The following is a 16,120-nucleotide window of genomic DNA, read 5'->3' on the forward strand; positions in this document are numbered from 1 at the left end:
TGTGTGTGTGTGTGTGTGTGTGTGTACGTGTATCTCCAGTCCTGGAAAAAGCATTTTGACATTTCCATGAGGTTGAAGATTGCAAAAGGAACACTTACTTAGTCTTTAGCCTCATCACAATATGAATCCTTTCAGTGTTTCATATAAACTTCCCCTGAATGATTATTAAGGTATTTAAGCTATTTAATAATGCTTTGAGAATTATTAAGTTCAGCCTTCATCTCACTATAATAAATGCTTTTGAATGTACAATGTAAATTTTTCACTCTGTTAGCTATTAAACACACGGTAAATTAAAACACATTTTTTGTGCCTTTGAAGTTTAGATGCTTGATTCAGGATCAGTAAACTCTATCAGTGAAACTGAAAGAATTAGGCAAAACAGGCTAAGAAAATTTTCACTTTAGCAAGTTCAAATAAAAAGATAAAAAATAAATAAAAGATTTATTTTTTAATAAACTGGCTAACATATTGAGGTGAAAGTGCATTGAGCTGTTTTAGAAGTAGAGGGTAAATTGTGTGAATTTGTTAAATGCCGAAGTCACCAACAGTGGCAGTGCAGAATGCACCATGACATTGACCTCAGTTTTCTCTAATGCTGACGTTTCTCTTTATCCTGTCTTACTCCCAACATTTTATTCATTAATTTATTCCACAGACACTTCATGTGCACCTACAGCATGCAAGGGATGGCATGGAGACAAAGTGTATTATCGGGTGGGAAAATAAGTCTTGTAACCAGATACTAACATGTGAGACAGTAGCCCTGATCTAAATGGCATAGATCGTAACTCATCACAGGAAGGTTCATGGGAGAATGTGAATTCTTTGGTACCTATGAATTGATTGCAAATTTATTCAGCTATCTTTTGGAGTTTGATTTGTTATTTTATTTCATTTTAGTCAGTGCATATGGTCTGTAAGATACAGATTATTTTAATATTTTGGGGACTTCCTTTGTGACCCAATAGATGGTCAAATTTGTAAATGTTCTAGGCTTAAAAACAATATGTATTCTTTAATTACTCAGTGCCAGGTTTAATATGTGTTCATTAAACTTATTATTTTTTGTTGAACTTTCCTATTTGTTCACTAAATTGTGTTTGCTTCATAATTTTTTAATGAGAAGTAAATTAAAATATACCATTTTAACTATAGATTTATCAGTTTCTACTTTTAATTGCTTCACTTTATATTTTTTGCTCATTTTATAAGGCTAAGATTTTAGGTATATACAGGTTCAGGACTATTATACTTTCTGGGTAGATTTTTTGTTTTTAGTGTTGAGTAATAACCCTTTTATCTTTGACTATGGTTTTTGCCTTATCTGCTTTTTTCTAACAGTATTATTGCTACATTGGGTTCCTTTTGTTAATAGTTATTGATATAGTGTATTCTATATCCTTTCTTTGAATTTTTCCTTATCACTAAGTTTTTAAAAATTATACCTTTGTTGAGATCTAATTTATTCACCCTTTTCAAGGGCACAAATCATTGGATTTTAGTGTATGTACAGTTGTGCATCCACCACCACTCTCTAGTTGTAGAACATGTTCTCCTCACCCCGGAAGGAAACCACACACCTGTTAACAGTCACTGCCCATTTCTCACCTCCCCAGAGTCCCTGGCCACCACTAGTCTACTTCCGTCTCTAAGGATATGCCTTTTCTGGATGTGTCAGGTGAATGGAGTTATACATGTGGCCTTTTGTTTTGGGCATTTCTGACCTTTCACTGAGCATAATAGTTTCAAGATTCATCCATGTTGTAGGATGTGTCTTTACTTAATTATTTTTTTCCTCACCCAAGGACATGCTTATTGGTTTTAGAGAAGGGGGAAGGGAGAGAGAAAGAGAGAGGGAAGAAATATTGATGTGAGAGAGAAACTTGGATCAGTTGCCTCATATGTGCCCCAACTGGGGACCAAACCCACAACCTAGGTATGTGCCCTGATGGGGAATCAAACCCGTCACTTTGATTTATGGCATGATACTCCAACCAACTGAGCCACATCAGCCAGGGCCTTACTTCATTATTTTTAGAGGTTGAATAATATTCCATTTAGGGCTATAGCACATATTATCTACTGATGGACATTTGGGTTGTTTCAACTTTTTGACTATTATAAATAATGCTGTTATGAATATTTACATACAGTTTCTGCATGGACATAAGTTTTTCTCTTGGGTATAAACCCAGGTATGGAATGCAGGATCATAAGGTAACTCAACGTTTAACATTTTGAGGAACTGTCAAACTGTATTCCAAAGTGGCCCCAGCATTTCACGTTCTCAACGGTGCATGAAGGTTCTTATTTCTCCACATTCTTCACTGGGTCTTTGTAGCCATTAAAACCTCAGTCCCAAGTCCTTTTGACTCTGTCCTGGGACACATTCCTTGTGGCCCTTCACCATGTCGGTTCCCATCTGTATAGGTTTGCATACCTCGTGTTTCTAGCATGTGAATATTTCTTTTTCTTACCTTAATGGTTATATAAGTTTTAAAACTTTAAACTTGCTTTACTTGGTATTTTTATGTATATGTGCATGTAGGGGATAGGAATTTGTTTGAATCAGTCAACCATTCCTGGAAGTTGAGCAGATCAATGCAGTTTTAGTGACTACAAAGTTGCTGACTTAGAGTTACAGTTGTTGTTTACAGTCTAGAGTCTGAGCTGAATTACTGGGTCCATATAGGATCCACCATTAAACTGAGCTCATCCAGTCCAATATGAGCCATCTCATCTTTCTGTTGTTTTTTTTTTACAGATGCCAACTTCCAGAAACAGTTCTGAAAAAATAAAGCCCAAATTCAGGAAAAAGAAGAGGTATGTTTCTAATTAAAAAGTATTATGATAAAATTGAAATATATATATTGAATTTATTTATTATATGACATTTCCCCCTGACTTTTGATTGTTTCTCTAGGGAAACATTGTTTAAAATTTTTATAGAAGAATTAATAAAATGATAAGTAGAAGTCTTAGAAGTATGAAGAAAGCTTGATGTTTATATAACTGTGTTTAACCAGAGCTTTCAAAGATTAATATCATGTGTGCAACCAGATGATAAGCAGGTTTTTAGTTTAAAATAGATAATACAAAGCAGAAACAAGCCTTTATAATGAACTAATAAGCCACTGATGACAAGTTTAGTGTTTATCATCGAACCAGCCAGTTTAGTTATTTACTTATTTTTAATAAATGGTAACTGGTACTGTGTTAAAGAGAGTCCTACTCAAAGAGAAAGACTAACTCTAATATGATAGTCCTTTTTCAGAAGATGAGTAATTAAATTTTTTAAAAGGACCTTAATTGCCTTACCTCAGTTCTACTTCCCAGTAACCCCATCAAAATAGATAGCGGTATATCATAATTATCTCCGTTTAAAAGATGAAGGACTTGTGGCTTAGAGAAACTAAGGGGCTTTCTCGAGCTCTTATGGTTAGAGAACATGCATTTGGACAAATGTTTTCTGACTCTAAATCAGCAACATAGTGTAGTGGAAAAGCAAACGTTTTGTAGCTGGACAGGATTTAGTTGCGTCGTGCTCAGCCATTGACCTGTGTTGTCAGTCTTCTCAATTTCTCAGAGCCTCGGTTTCTTTATCAAATGGGAGTACAATTACTTAGTAGGTTTCTGGGGGAAGGTTTACATGGAAATCTTATGTAAGGTGCTTGATAGATCATTAGTGCTTTTCACCTAGTGAGAGCTCAGATCAATACTATTCCCCTTTGGTTTTTTACTGTATCATGCTGCCTTACAGTATAAAACAACAAAGAAAAAAGTACTTTAAGATAAGTATGTATTCATTATTTATAATTAGAAATGCATATACATGAGTGGTCATTTAAATATACATGATTGATCATTTGAAACAATATTTGTCACATTCTTTTCCTAGGAAAGCTGTTTTAAAGTGCTCTTTTGAAAATGTTTGTTCAGATGATGCCTTATCAAAGGAAAACATGGGTATGTTCTTTTAGCTCCTTTACCTATATTTAATTCTGCCAAACGTAGTCATAGTCCTTGGAAGAAAAAAAAACTGTTGCGTATATGTACGTATATGAGAAACATTAATGGGTCATTTGTTTAATGTGTTTTTTTTTAATATTTTATTTATTTATCTTTAGAGGGGAAGGGAAGGAGAGAGGGAGAGAAACATCAATGTATGGTTGCCTTTCGTGCATCCCCTGCTGGGAACTGGCCTGCAGGGAACTGGTCTGCAACCCAGGCATGTGCCCTGACTGGGAATCGAACCTCGATTGTATGGTTCGCAGGCCCGCGCTCAATCCACTGAGCTATACCAGTCAGGGCCAATGGGTTATTTTTGGTATTGATTTAGATACTAGAGCTTTTCAGTTGTCATTTTATTTCTGTTCTCTTGAATTAAATTTCCTCTGGTTTTAGCATGGTATTTAAATTTTCTTTTCAATAAAGCACCAGTAGTTGTGGAAAGAACTACCAGCATCGATGCATTTCATTCCAGACCTGTCCATTCCAAGTGTGTTGGGGTCCTAGGGGTGCTCAAGGGAGAGAAGGAAGAAGAGCAGCAGCCTGGGGCTTCTCGCCATCAGTGTTAGAACACAGGGGTGTGCATGTGGAATGCAGGGAGAAAATTTTAGTTTTGAAAGGGCTTTACTCTTTGTACATTTTTGTGAATCTTAAAAAGCAGGCAAATGCTTATTTGCAAGGTGGACCTTTGGCAGCCATGCAAAGAGGTTTCAAAACATATTAAACTCCAAGAAGGTATCTATCTGTACCACACCCCCCTCTTTCATAGCCACCCCCAGATCCTATGGCACTGTTTCAGTTGGCTAAATAGCCATTTGTATATAGTCTCATTAAAAGTAAGAAAAACACACAGAGGAAAGTTGGGGGAGTTTCTTTCTTTTTTCTTTTTTTTAATCCTTTGTTCTTCTCAACTACTACAAAATTCTGTTGTTTCAATCTCTTCTTAAAACTTGTTCGGCTACTTCTTTCCTGCTACTAAGATGCCCTCTCTTTGCTAGTTTGTCTCTTTGCCTCACAAGATCAGTTCAAATATTCGTGTAGAAAGGTAGAAGTCAGCTCATCCCAGGCGGATTTTCCACCAGGAGGTCCTGGCACTGCGGCTGAGGGCTGCGTCACTGGGTCCTTCTCCCCTGCAGCTCGTGAGGGATGCTGCGGAAGAAATCCAGTGCAGCCAGGAAGCCCTGGTCAGGAAGTGGCTTTCCATGTGAATACACCTTGGGAGTTGTCTATGTAAAAGGAAGCCTTTTTGGGGTCTCACATTGTGTATAGTTCTAGAAGTCTCAGTAGTTAATTGTTAAAATAGTTAACCCAATCTGTTTTACTCCTCTATCCCACTTTTTAAAAAGATATGTATTTTATTTATTTATCTTTAGAGGGGGAGGGAAGTAGAGAGGGAGAGAAATATCAATGTGTGGTTGCCTTTAGAGGGTCCCCTGCTGGGAACTGGCCTGCAATCCAGGCATGTGCCCTGACTGGGAATCGAACCACAATCCTTTGGTTCACAGGCCCGTGCTCAATCCCCTGAGCTACACCAGCTAGGGCTCCTCTGTCTCACTTTTAACACCTAAAGCACAGAAACATCTAGTTTACTGTGTTCTTTGCAAGAGCTGACTACGTATTGGGAGTGTAGTTCTTTAACAGTAGTTTAACCCTCTTCGTATGTTACCTACTATGCATATTTCTGTGGATCCCTAGATCCAAGCCTCCAATATCTCTCATTTCTTCTTAAGGTAGAATTAACCCTAGGTCAAGTAGCAGAGGAAAATTTGCCATCTTTTTCTGGAATTTCTGAAAGCCCTCCTTTTCGGACCCTCTTTCCTTACACTCCCAAGTGCTGAAGTCTCCTATCAGTCTACTGCTCAAGATTGGCTGTTCCTTTACAGATGTTATGCTCTACTGATTGTCTTCCTCCACCCTCCCACACACGCCTTAGTTAGAGATCAGGAAGTGAGCTAATTAAGTGCAGCTCCTTTACCTCTCCAACTCTGGGTTTCTTCATCTGTAACAAAGAGATGCAGTGGCAGCCAGCTTATCCAACAGAGGACTGGTTCTGGAAATTAATTCTGTGAGGCAATGAGACAGAATAGTCAAGGAACAGTTGAGGAACCATTAAATAATTTAAACTGCATGGCTATGGCTGTATAAAGATTTAATCTAAGATATAACTGTTCGTGGAACATGTCTGCATTTTTTTTGAAAATCGATACCAGGAATATCATGTACTATACAAGATGGGGAAAAGTAGGCTTACAGTTGTTTGTGTAGGTGATAATATGGTATTTAATAAATAATAATACAAGAATAAACTGTGTTTCACATACAACTGTAAACCTACTTTTGTCCTACCTTATATATGTATTATCCCAATAACTCACTTTTTCCCCAGTGTTTAGGGACAAGAAAATTCATCTATGATGATGAAATAATAATAGCAATAATAATAACGATAACCAATACATATAACAATTTCTATGTATTCTCACTAAGCATTTTATATATCTAAGCCTTTAAAGATCTGTATGAGGTAGATAAAGTAGATATTACACCTCCCATTTTACTGATGGGAAAATGGAGGTACCTAAGAGGTTATATGACTCTTCTAAGGTCACGTTGTTTCTTAAAATTAATTGAAGTGTGCAGCAATTTCTTTGGTTGCTTTGAGTATCAGGAAACTTAGAGCTAATGGTGTTTGGTTTCTGTTTTTGTTTTTGTTTTGTATAGCAATGGTAGTTGATCAAAGAATTTTTAAATGTAATTATTGCCACTAGTATCCCCCTTAATGAATTGATTTTGATTTCTTTTAGTCTGACTTTTTGTCATTTTTTAAATTGTGTCACTATTTGCTGTTGGTAAATAGCTCATTTCTTTGGGAAAACAGACAGTCTATAAAAGTTTGATTAAATAAAACATTGACATATTACCCAGGACAAACTAATAATCTGTTAACACTCATTATTAAAATAGCAAAGGGTGTATTCATCAGCCACCTGGGACATGTATGCATGGAAAGAGATGATTAATATAGGAAAGGTCTGGATTGCAGAGTGAGTCCTACAGGGAACATGAAGACTTTGGGGCCTGGGTCTGGGAGGTAGAAGGGGTGACGGGGAGAAACGTGGTATCTTGTTACTCAAGACAAACCTTGCCTCTGGGTTTGGAGATGCTTTAACTTCTAGGCCGAAAGGTGCAATTGGCCTTCATGCCCCTTTTAGTAGTAAGCCTTGCGCTTTCTATTTGTTTGTGTCTCCAGGAATGGCGTTTTCTTCATTACATTTCAGCCTGCATTTTACTCATCTCTATGTTTAACCATACACACACACAGGGGAGTGTTTGTGATTACTTGAACACAAAACAAACAAACAAAAAGCCCAGTTTTGGGCTCTTCCTCCTTCTCCCCCTCTGCCTCTGTAAGAATGCATTCAAAACTTCCACATTGAAATGGTCCTGTAAATTTATTTAAGATATTTTTTATTGCCAGCTTTGGGGTAACCTTCCTTCTTTATATAAGAAAGGGAAATGTCTTTAAACATTTCATAGAGAAGTAGAGATTAAAGAAAACTCCATAAATACACACTTGAATGCTTTTAAAATAGTGACTGATTGATTGAGACAAACAGTATTTCTTATCAGGAATGGAACAGCAATTTGATTTATTTTACAAAACTTCATTTTTAAAAGCCAGATATGGACTTCAGTATGAGAATTTTTTTCACTTCCTCTGAGTGATGGAACAGCTGTAATGCTACCACTTTACTCTGAACGGCAAATTCAGAGAAGTCAGGGAAACTACAGGATACTCAGCTTTGATAGAAGATGATTGGTCATGCAATCAGCAGAGGCATTCATTCTGTCTCTGTCTTTGGAAGAGACCATTGACCAATTTTGATAACCTAGTTTGTAGATTACAGTAACTGCTATTTCTCGAGAATTATGTTTGAACTCTATGTGTTCACAGTATAGGAACACCTATTTAGAAAAGTGAAACTCCCGTTGCTTTGGAAGCAGGATTTGACATCCATCAAGGTGGTGTAATGAACCCTGGTTGATTTATGAAGTCATTCATTACTTTACCTACCCTTTGATCAAAAAGCGCTGTACATATTTTTCCAGATCACTTGAAAACAGAGAGCCTACAATGCCATTGAGCAATGACATTCATTATCATAAATTGATTGTATTTTAGCATTGCTTTAGAAATATGAAGATGTTTGTGTACCATTTTTCCTTTACAGCATAGCTCAAAATCCATCTTCTCAACAGTGCATTAAATGTCAGTATCAATATCCACAGACTCAGAATGCAAAGTAGAAAAACACAACATATGTGAGCAGGACTGGGGAATGAGTGTGAAGATAACCACAAGCACTTTTTAAGTAACAGGTTACTAAGTGAGATTTGTAGTACAGAGATATTAATTTTATTAACAAAATTACTTCAACAAAAATGTACATTCCTCTAGAAAATTCTGGACACAGGGTAGCATTCATATTTTTAGATAAACTCCCCAGGTGATTCTTATGCCCACCAAATTTTGAATACCACTGTTCCAGAATATAATAGTTCATACTCTGTGTTAGCAATTACTCTAGCACCTGTGTGGATGCAACTAACATGTCAGTTACACTTTTTGCTTGTTTTTGAATAAACAATAGGAACTGGTCCTGAAGTGTGGAATGGCTTATCAGAAAGTTCCTTTCAAACTGTTTTGAAAGTTTTCCATGGAGAAAACCTAAGATTGGCTGGGAAGATACGAGGTCCAGGAAGCCTCATTGGTCTAGGCCTATTCTCTTGAGTCCCTGGCCCTTCATAGGCACAGAATAAATATTTGTTAATTGACTATAAAAATACTTAAAGAGGAGGCCACCAACTGATGTTTCTTTTCACATCCACGTTCCCCCCCCCTCCCTCTTTCTCCTTTCCCTCCCTCCCTCCCTCCTTTCCTCCCTTTCTCTTTCTCTAAAATCAATCAAAATAATCCTTTGGTGAGGATTTAAAAAATACTCGGGGAAAGCAATAAATTTTGACAGAAAAACTTTTTGTAGACAGAACTGTAATGTGAAAAATATAAACTAAAAATTGCTTTTCCAGTACTATATGGACAAACAGGAAAAGAAAACTTTCATTTTGATAACCTCCCATGACTTTATTTAACACCATTATTTAATAAGCAGTGTTTTAGCAGGATTTTAAAATTTCTTTCTTACAAGTAATAGGTAAGAGAAAATTATCAACAAAGATGATAATAAAGTATGGATTCTTTTGAATGAGAGGAAAGGAAACAATGCATAAACCCTTTTACATTATTAATTTCTGTTTTTTACTGTACGGCATGGTTAGTTTACAAGGATACCCATGTGTGTGTATGGATATGTATTTCATATGGATCCATATCTCACTCTTTATAAACATTATTAATCAGAAAAAAATTAAATATATTCAGCAGTTACATCAAAAGTTAATATTATTGCTGAGGACACCTTATTTCTGTATTCAGTGATAATACTTTAGCTCTAAAGTGTGTAACCCTCGGTCTCTTTCACATCCCATGAACTTTCAGCTCTTCCACCCAGTGTATTTTTGGTGACCGACCAATGAATGGTGGAAAATAGGAGGTGGTATGTCAGCTTTTTGTAACCAGAGTGGAAGGTGTGGGATGTGTGTTTGTGTGTTCCTTTCTCTTTGAAGCACGTTGCCTCTGGAAGCCCTTCGCAGATGCTCCGTCCGCCTGTTGTGCAGGACAGTGGGCCACGCGTAGCCTCCTTTCCTTGATCTTTACTTCAACAGACTGTATAGCAAATGGAAAGGTTGGTTTTATTTCAACCAGGAGTGCAGTTGCATATGGTTAATTAGTAGTTGAGTTGATAGTTATAATAGGTGTTTTTTCTTTGGTGGGGTTATTATTTTATCTCAGTATGTCCAGTGAATTACCAGATTTTTTTTCTACTTACATATTTCTTTCACAGCAGCACACATACACAAGCATTTAAGCTTGTTTTTCTTAAACATCAGATTAGGCGATTCAGATGTGTTGATATTTGGAGTCAGAATATACTAGTCTGTGTCTAGCCTAGCCACTTAATCACATGGCTTCCCTTTTTAAGCAGTAGTTTCAATAGTTTTAAATAGTTTTATTTCAGAGATTGGTATTGTGGCCCACAGTCCTACCATCCACTACCTGCTTTTGTAAATAAAGGTTTTTTTAATTTTAATTGTTGTTTAAGTAAAGTTTTCTGCCTTTTACCCCCATCCCAGCTCACCCCTACAAGCCTCAGCCACCTCCCTCCCGTTTAAATAAAGTTTTATTGGAATATCGCCCCTCTCATTGGTTTATGTTCATGTGTATAGTTTGCACTACAACAATAGAATTGAGTAGTTGTGGCAGAAACTGTCTGGCCCTTCACAGGAAAAGTTTTCTGACCTCGAGGGTTTATAAATAATGTATCTTGTTTGGAGCCCTTGGCTCCTGATTTTTAAAACACACAAAATTCTAGTGAGCTTTTTTTGTTTGGGGGTACTTTATGTTCTGTACATAGCAAGAATGTCACCTACATTTTTCAGGAAATAATTGTTAAATACTCACTTAGAAATCCATGGTCATTTTGCATTAAGCAGAGGCCATATGTGAAATTTATACAAAATATATTTTTATCTTGTGACATTTAAAAGATTACCTCTCTATGGGCAACGAAGATTACAAATTAGACTGAATTGAGATGTAGCAATTTTACTGTATTAATGATGTGTCTTTAGTTGTCTCCGAGACAGAAGTTTTACTAAAAGAACTAGAGCAAATGCTCCAGCAAGCTCTGGAATCCACCCCCCCAGCAGATGAGACCGAGAAGGAACATGGAGAGCCAGTGAATACAGGAGGAAAGGTAATACTGATAGTTATAAATAGCAACTTCAGGTCTTTAAATGGCAGAGATTGTTCCTGGATGTACGTTTTCAGTACATGGAAAACTTTTTTCACTTCTCAAATATGAGCTTTTGATTATCCTGAGCTGAATAATAAACTAGCAGCCTGTGGAGAAATCAGAACACATCTATCAGTCTTTGAACAAGTATCCGTGTTTCGGCAGCGGGGCTCCTTTGTTTTAGATCTCTGAGGTTGGAATGAAGAAAGGTGGAAGGGGCTTGCTGCCCCCAGAGGCCTCCTCCCTGCTGCCAGTCTCTGCAGTCAGGAGAGGGGGCGGCCGGGGTGAGAGCCGCTCTCGGGGAAGTCTGCCCTACTGCATGCACAGGGATAGCTTGTGTAAGGACAGACTCCATTAATACAGTGCTGGAGGTAGACTCTTCCTGTAATACATTTTACCACTCATATCTAGATTTGTCCTCTTTTTCCTGTTCGCCAGTCATGTTAGCCTGAGAGAGGCTACAGGTGCTTCACTTCATTCACTGCGTATACGACAACATACATTTAAACTGGTCGACAAACTGCTCTGTGCATGACCTCCATGTATCTGCAAATAAAATGAGGGTACACACCTAGGTCAGTAAAACAGAGCAGCAGTGTGGTAGGTGTGAAGAAAGTAAGTCATAAGCAGTCACCTCCATAGGCAGGGCAGCGGGTCCCTGAGTGGGTAGGAGGAAGAACGGCAGCGAGGAGCCCAGTGTCCTCATGGTTCCACCCAGTGTCCCACTCAGTCATAGACACACAGTGCGTCTGGAGTTGCGAGAGTGCAGTGGTGAGGAGCAGTGGAGGAGGACTTGTGTGACCTGGCACAGTTGCTCATCACTTGCCTTAGAGGATTATTTTGAGGGTTAAATAAGACAAACCAGGAACAGTACTTTGCACAGTAAGTGACACCTAAGGTTAGCTATTATTACAGATGAGAATTGGCAATGGCAGTCACTAGAGAGAATAAGTGCAAAGATTTTCTTACTTTATCTCTTTTTCCATGTTCCCACTTTGAGCAACTACCCATCCCCCTTTCTATCCCCCAAAAAACAGAAGACGGTGTATTTGTAAATGGACAAGGTTGTTTGCACACATTGGCAGGTTGCCCAATTACATGGCCTTATTCAGAACTTCAATAAGAACAAAGAAGACCTTAAATACCTCCTTTATGGAGTTAGAACGCAAGAGTATGTACAGAATTCACAGTAGAGGGGATCAATGTGTTAAAAGTAAATAAAATTAATGTTGAAAACTCTTACTGCCTTGAAAAATATGATCGTTTTCTTAATCAGCACCAGGACACCAACTTGTACCTGAATGGCATGGGTTGAAAATGCCATTTTTCCATTTAGAGTTCCTTTTTTTAAAAAAACAACTTGGTTTTTATATCTCACCTTTTATAGAACAAGATCTATAGGTTTGTGACATATGTATATATAATTACTATACAATTTTTACTTTTCTAGCAAATGTGTGTTTTGTTCGAGCACCATATGGTTTTGTGCAATGTTTTTTCAGCCTCCGCAGTTTGTCTTTTCAAAAATACAGCCAGGCTGGTTTTTACCGAGATGTCCTGGAGCTTTTGCCGTCACAGAATTGGCTTCTATTTTGCCATTATAACTAATAACTTGATAAAATAGAAAGTGACTTCTGATTTTTATTTCTTAAGGTAAAATACATAGTTTTAATACATCACCAGGCAAGTGCTTGCTTTTTGTTTTAGATTCTTGTTATATTATATGCTTTCAAAAGGCATTTAGCAATTGTAAAAATTAACCATTTTAACTTTCTGGCAGGCAGGTGAGTGCCTCCTGCTGACTGGTTTATAAGCCACTCTCCACACTGAGCTTTATTAAGTCTGGCATTCACACAGGCTCAGGGTATTTAGGGCCTTGTTCATTTTTAAATGAGGAGAATAGCAGTGAAACTAACTATCAAAGGTGCAGCAATTTCCAGTTTAAAAGTAATGCAGTGATCAAGTGATCATCACTTCATGCATTTCTTTTCCTTCTTTCTTCTTTCTTTTTTTTGTTAGTAGGAAAAATTAATATAGCTTCCAAAAGTAACTTCACTTAAAATAGGAGCTATGTTTTGTTTTTAGGAAAAAGTGGCCTGTTAGCAAGCTAACACACCAAAAAGAACCACCTATAAAGTTATAAAGTTCTGAGCAGATATTGTTTGAGCTATTTTCATAGTTGTAAATTTGATGATGTTTTCATCATTCAGTTCACATACGAATTTTCAAGTTGATTTCTCTCAAGCGTTTTACTAATGGATGAGAGTAGCAACATGAAAATAAAGCATACACATGGATAATCAAAATTCATTTCTATTTGTCACTAAAGTACTTTACAACTCCCCTTACTAATTACGTTCTTCTTTTGCTAATATTAACATTGACTCACATACCCTGACTTGGCAAGCAACGGGAAGGAATTTCAGGTTTTTATAAAATCCACCTGAATAATTCACAAGTCAGATAATCCATTTACAAATAAAATAGCTTACTTAATAATTACTTGTACTACATCATAGTTTGATACATGAAAATACTTACATAATCTACAAAATATGTAGATATTTTAAAAAATATCATGGGAAGTTAACGCTAAGGAATTGTGAAGTTGTAAGTCTCCTGTGTGCACACACATGTGTGCACTCTTCACACCGGTCCTGCCTCAGCTGGAGGACATCACCACCGTTTGTGAGGGATGCACACGCCTATGACCCAGAAAACGTGGCTGAGACAGTTTTAAGTTGTATTCCTTATAGCAGTAATTTTAAGAATAAATAAATACAGAAAAGTCAGAGATTAAAATGATCATATTTTTCCAAAGCATACAATTAAAAATGTGAAGCTTTGGGGAACAGACAAGACCTAAATAAGTCCTTTTTATACTAGCACGTGTACTATACATTATGCTATACATGGAGATCATTATTTGACCATCACTACAACAGAAAACGTTGTGTAGCTGCTGTGGTTTGAGGAGTTGCCAACTACTTTATATTTCATTTAAATAATTAAGCCCCGTCTTCAGGTCAATTTGACGTGGTCCTGATGAACTGTGTGGTTGTTTTCGCAGCTATCTCAGGGGCACCCTGAAGCTTCTGCAAGCGGTCCATCTGAAAACCACTGTGAAGAGGACTATGTTGTCATTGATGGAATAAAGTTAAAAGCTGGGGAATGTATTGAAAATATAACTAACAAGTTTAAAGAAATAGATGCTTTGATGTCTGAATTTTAGGGCATTATAGATATTTTCAAAAGTTAAAAACAAAGTAAAAAACTTAAAATGTTTAATGAAATAGGTATATATGAGTATTATACCAAAGATGATTTGGTAGTAACTTTCTTCTTTACATTTTGAGACTATACATTATTTTGAGATCCAATCAAATGATACTTAAGTGTTAAAAACTTAGAATTTAAGAAACCCTGACATTCGTAGATTTTTTCATTTGCCCTAATTTTAAAACAATTTATGAAATTTACTGTACAAATACATGCTTTACAATGATTATTTAATCCCTTTATTCAAATGTCGCTGTTAAAATAACTAAGACATCTATTAGAATTCTTACAGATACTTCAAATCTAATATGTTTAGAGAATGTGTATTTGTAGTGGAATTAAGCTACTATAAAATAAAAGAAAATATAAAAATGCTTGTATAGTAGAGTTATAGCTTTTTTAAAAAGTAAAAATGTCAGTTGCCTCACTATATTGGAAATTATTATTTCAAGTACAGTGCCCAAACCTGACTGTCTATCAATCTGTTGGGGGTTTTGAAAAGATCCGAATCCTGGACCCTTTGCCACTGAATCAGTATCTCTGGAGGTGGGGATGATCAAACGTATTGATACTTAAAAGTATAGACAGGTAAGTTAAACATATTCACTGTAAAACAAATCTAAACCATGTAGAAAAGTAAGAAGTACATCATGCAATACCACCCTCTTCACATCTCCCCTAAAACCCCCGTTTTTAGGGATTGCCTCCGTGGCCATTCGTCTACATCGTGTTCCATACACATCACCATTTGTGTATGTGCACACCCATCTCCAGTTCCAGCTCCGGCTCCCCTCCTTCCTGTCTGTCTCTTCCTGTGGGTTAATAGTGGAGAAAAGGGCATTCCAGGCACCTAAAACCAAAGCTTGCAGAGAGCAGAAAAAGCAAGAGAGCACCCAGGACCGGTTGTTAGGTAAATTACCTGGAGTGATGTGTGGTGGTGAGAAGGTAAGCTCAACAGGTGAGAGGGCTGTGGAGTCTGTACCTGTGGGGACCAAGGGAAGGGTTTTAGATACCGGAATTCCTTTTGTAGTTCAGAGAGCGCTCATGGGCAGCAGGTGGAGAATGGACGGAGAGGCAGTCACCTTGGAGTAAGGGGACCCGTTAGGAGACGACTTTGGGAATTCAGCATGAGATTATGAGAGCCTAAAGTATGGTGGTGCTGTGATGGAGAAAATTGGATACGGTCGAGCTAAATAAATATCAATAAATTATCGGGATTTAGAGATTGGCTATCGGGATGAGACAGTGGGGGGAGTTAAGAATGATTCCAGGTTTCTCCTATTCACATACATGCAGATTAGAAACATGGGCCAAACTGTGGGACTTCAGCAGAAATTCTAAGGTCTCCGTGCTTTGACAAAGCCTGCATTTCAATACCACTCCACAACAAGAGTGACTAGAACAGTCTCTCAACATGTCACATTTAAATTGTATGTGGTATAAAACAACAAAGATTAAGGCTTCCTTTTTTCTTCGAGCTGAATTTACTCCATAGCATTTTAGAAAAATTCTTCCTGTTTTTCTTGGCAGTAAGGTTTTATATTCACAGCTCAATTAATTATCGCATTTTATTTTTACTGCTTAGAATTAACTATAAAAATGGCTGTAATAGTATTTGAAAGACTTTACAAACAATTCAGCTGTTTGATATAGACCCCAATCTGGTACATTAGATCAATTAGATCCCTTGCAACTAATTCCTCTTGGTAGAACAGCCAGTGCTCATCAGAGTCAGATTTCACAAATAAGATACTGAAACTTCCAGACTGAATTCATCCCTGCCATTTTCTGAGTTATAGTAGTCTGAAATTTCCACTGAAGACTTTGTGTACTTGAACAGCTCAAATGGCTTCTGAAAACAAAATTTTGGATTGGTTCTATCTTCAAAGAAAACTGTAGACTCCTTCTAAGAAGAA

At 37.1% G+C, this 16,120-nt stretch overlaps 1 protein-coding gene across 1 annotated transcript in view; it reads left to right on the top strand.

The window, feature by feature from the left end:
* ZCWPW2 (zinc finger CW-type and PWWP domain containing 2) overlaps positions 1-14,479 on the top strand; it is a 102,141-nt gene extending 87,662 nt beyond the window's left edge. The window contains exons 6-9 of the mRNA XM_053669033.1: positions 2,768-2,826; positions 3,902-3,969; positions 10,762-10,886; positions 13,996-14,479. Coding sequence (XP_053525008.1) covers positions 2,768-2,826; positions 3,902-3,969; positions 10,762-10,886; positions 13,996-14,157 — 414 coding nt within the window. The 3' untranslated portion in view covers positions 14,158-14,479. The remainder of the gene's footprint in view (positions 1-2,767; positions 2,827-3,901; positions 3,970-10,761; positions 10,887-13,995) is intronic.
* Positions 14,480-16,120: the final 1,641 nt, after the last annotated feature.

Source organism: Artibeus jamaicensis, unplaced genomic scaffold, assembly GCF_021234435.1.
Source record: "Artibeus jamaicensis isolate MK-2021 breed Jamaican fruit bat unplaced genomic scaffold, CSHL_Jam_final contig_519, whole genome shotgun sequence".
Classification (NCBI taxonomy): domain Eukaryota; kingdom Metazoa; phylum Chordata; class Mammalia; order Chiroptera; family Phyllostomidae; genus Artibeus; species Artibeus jamaicensis.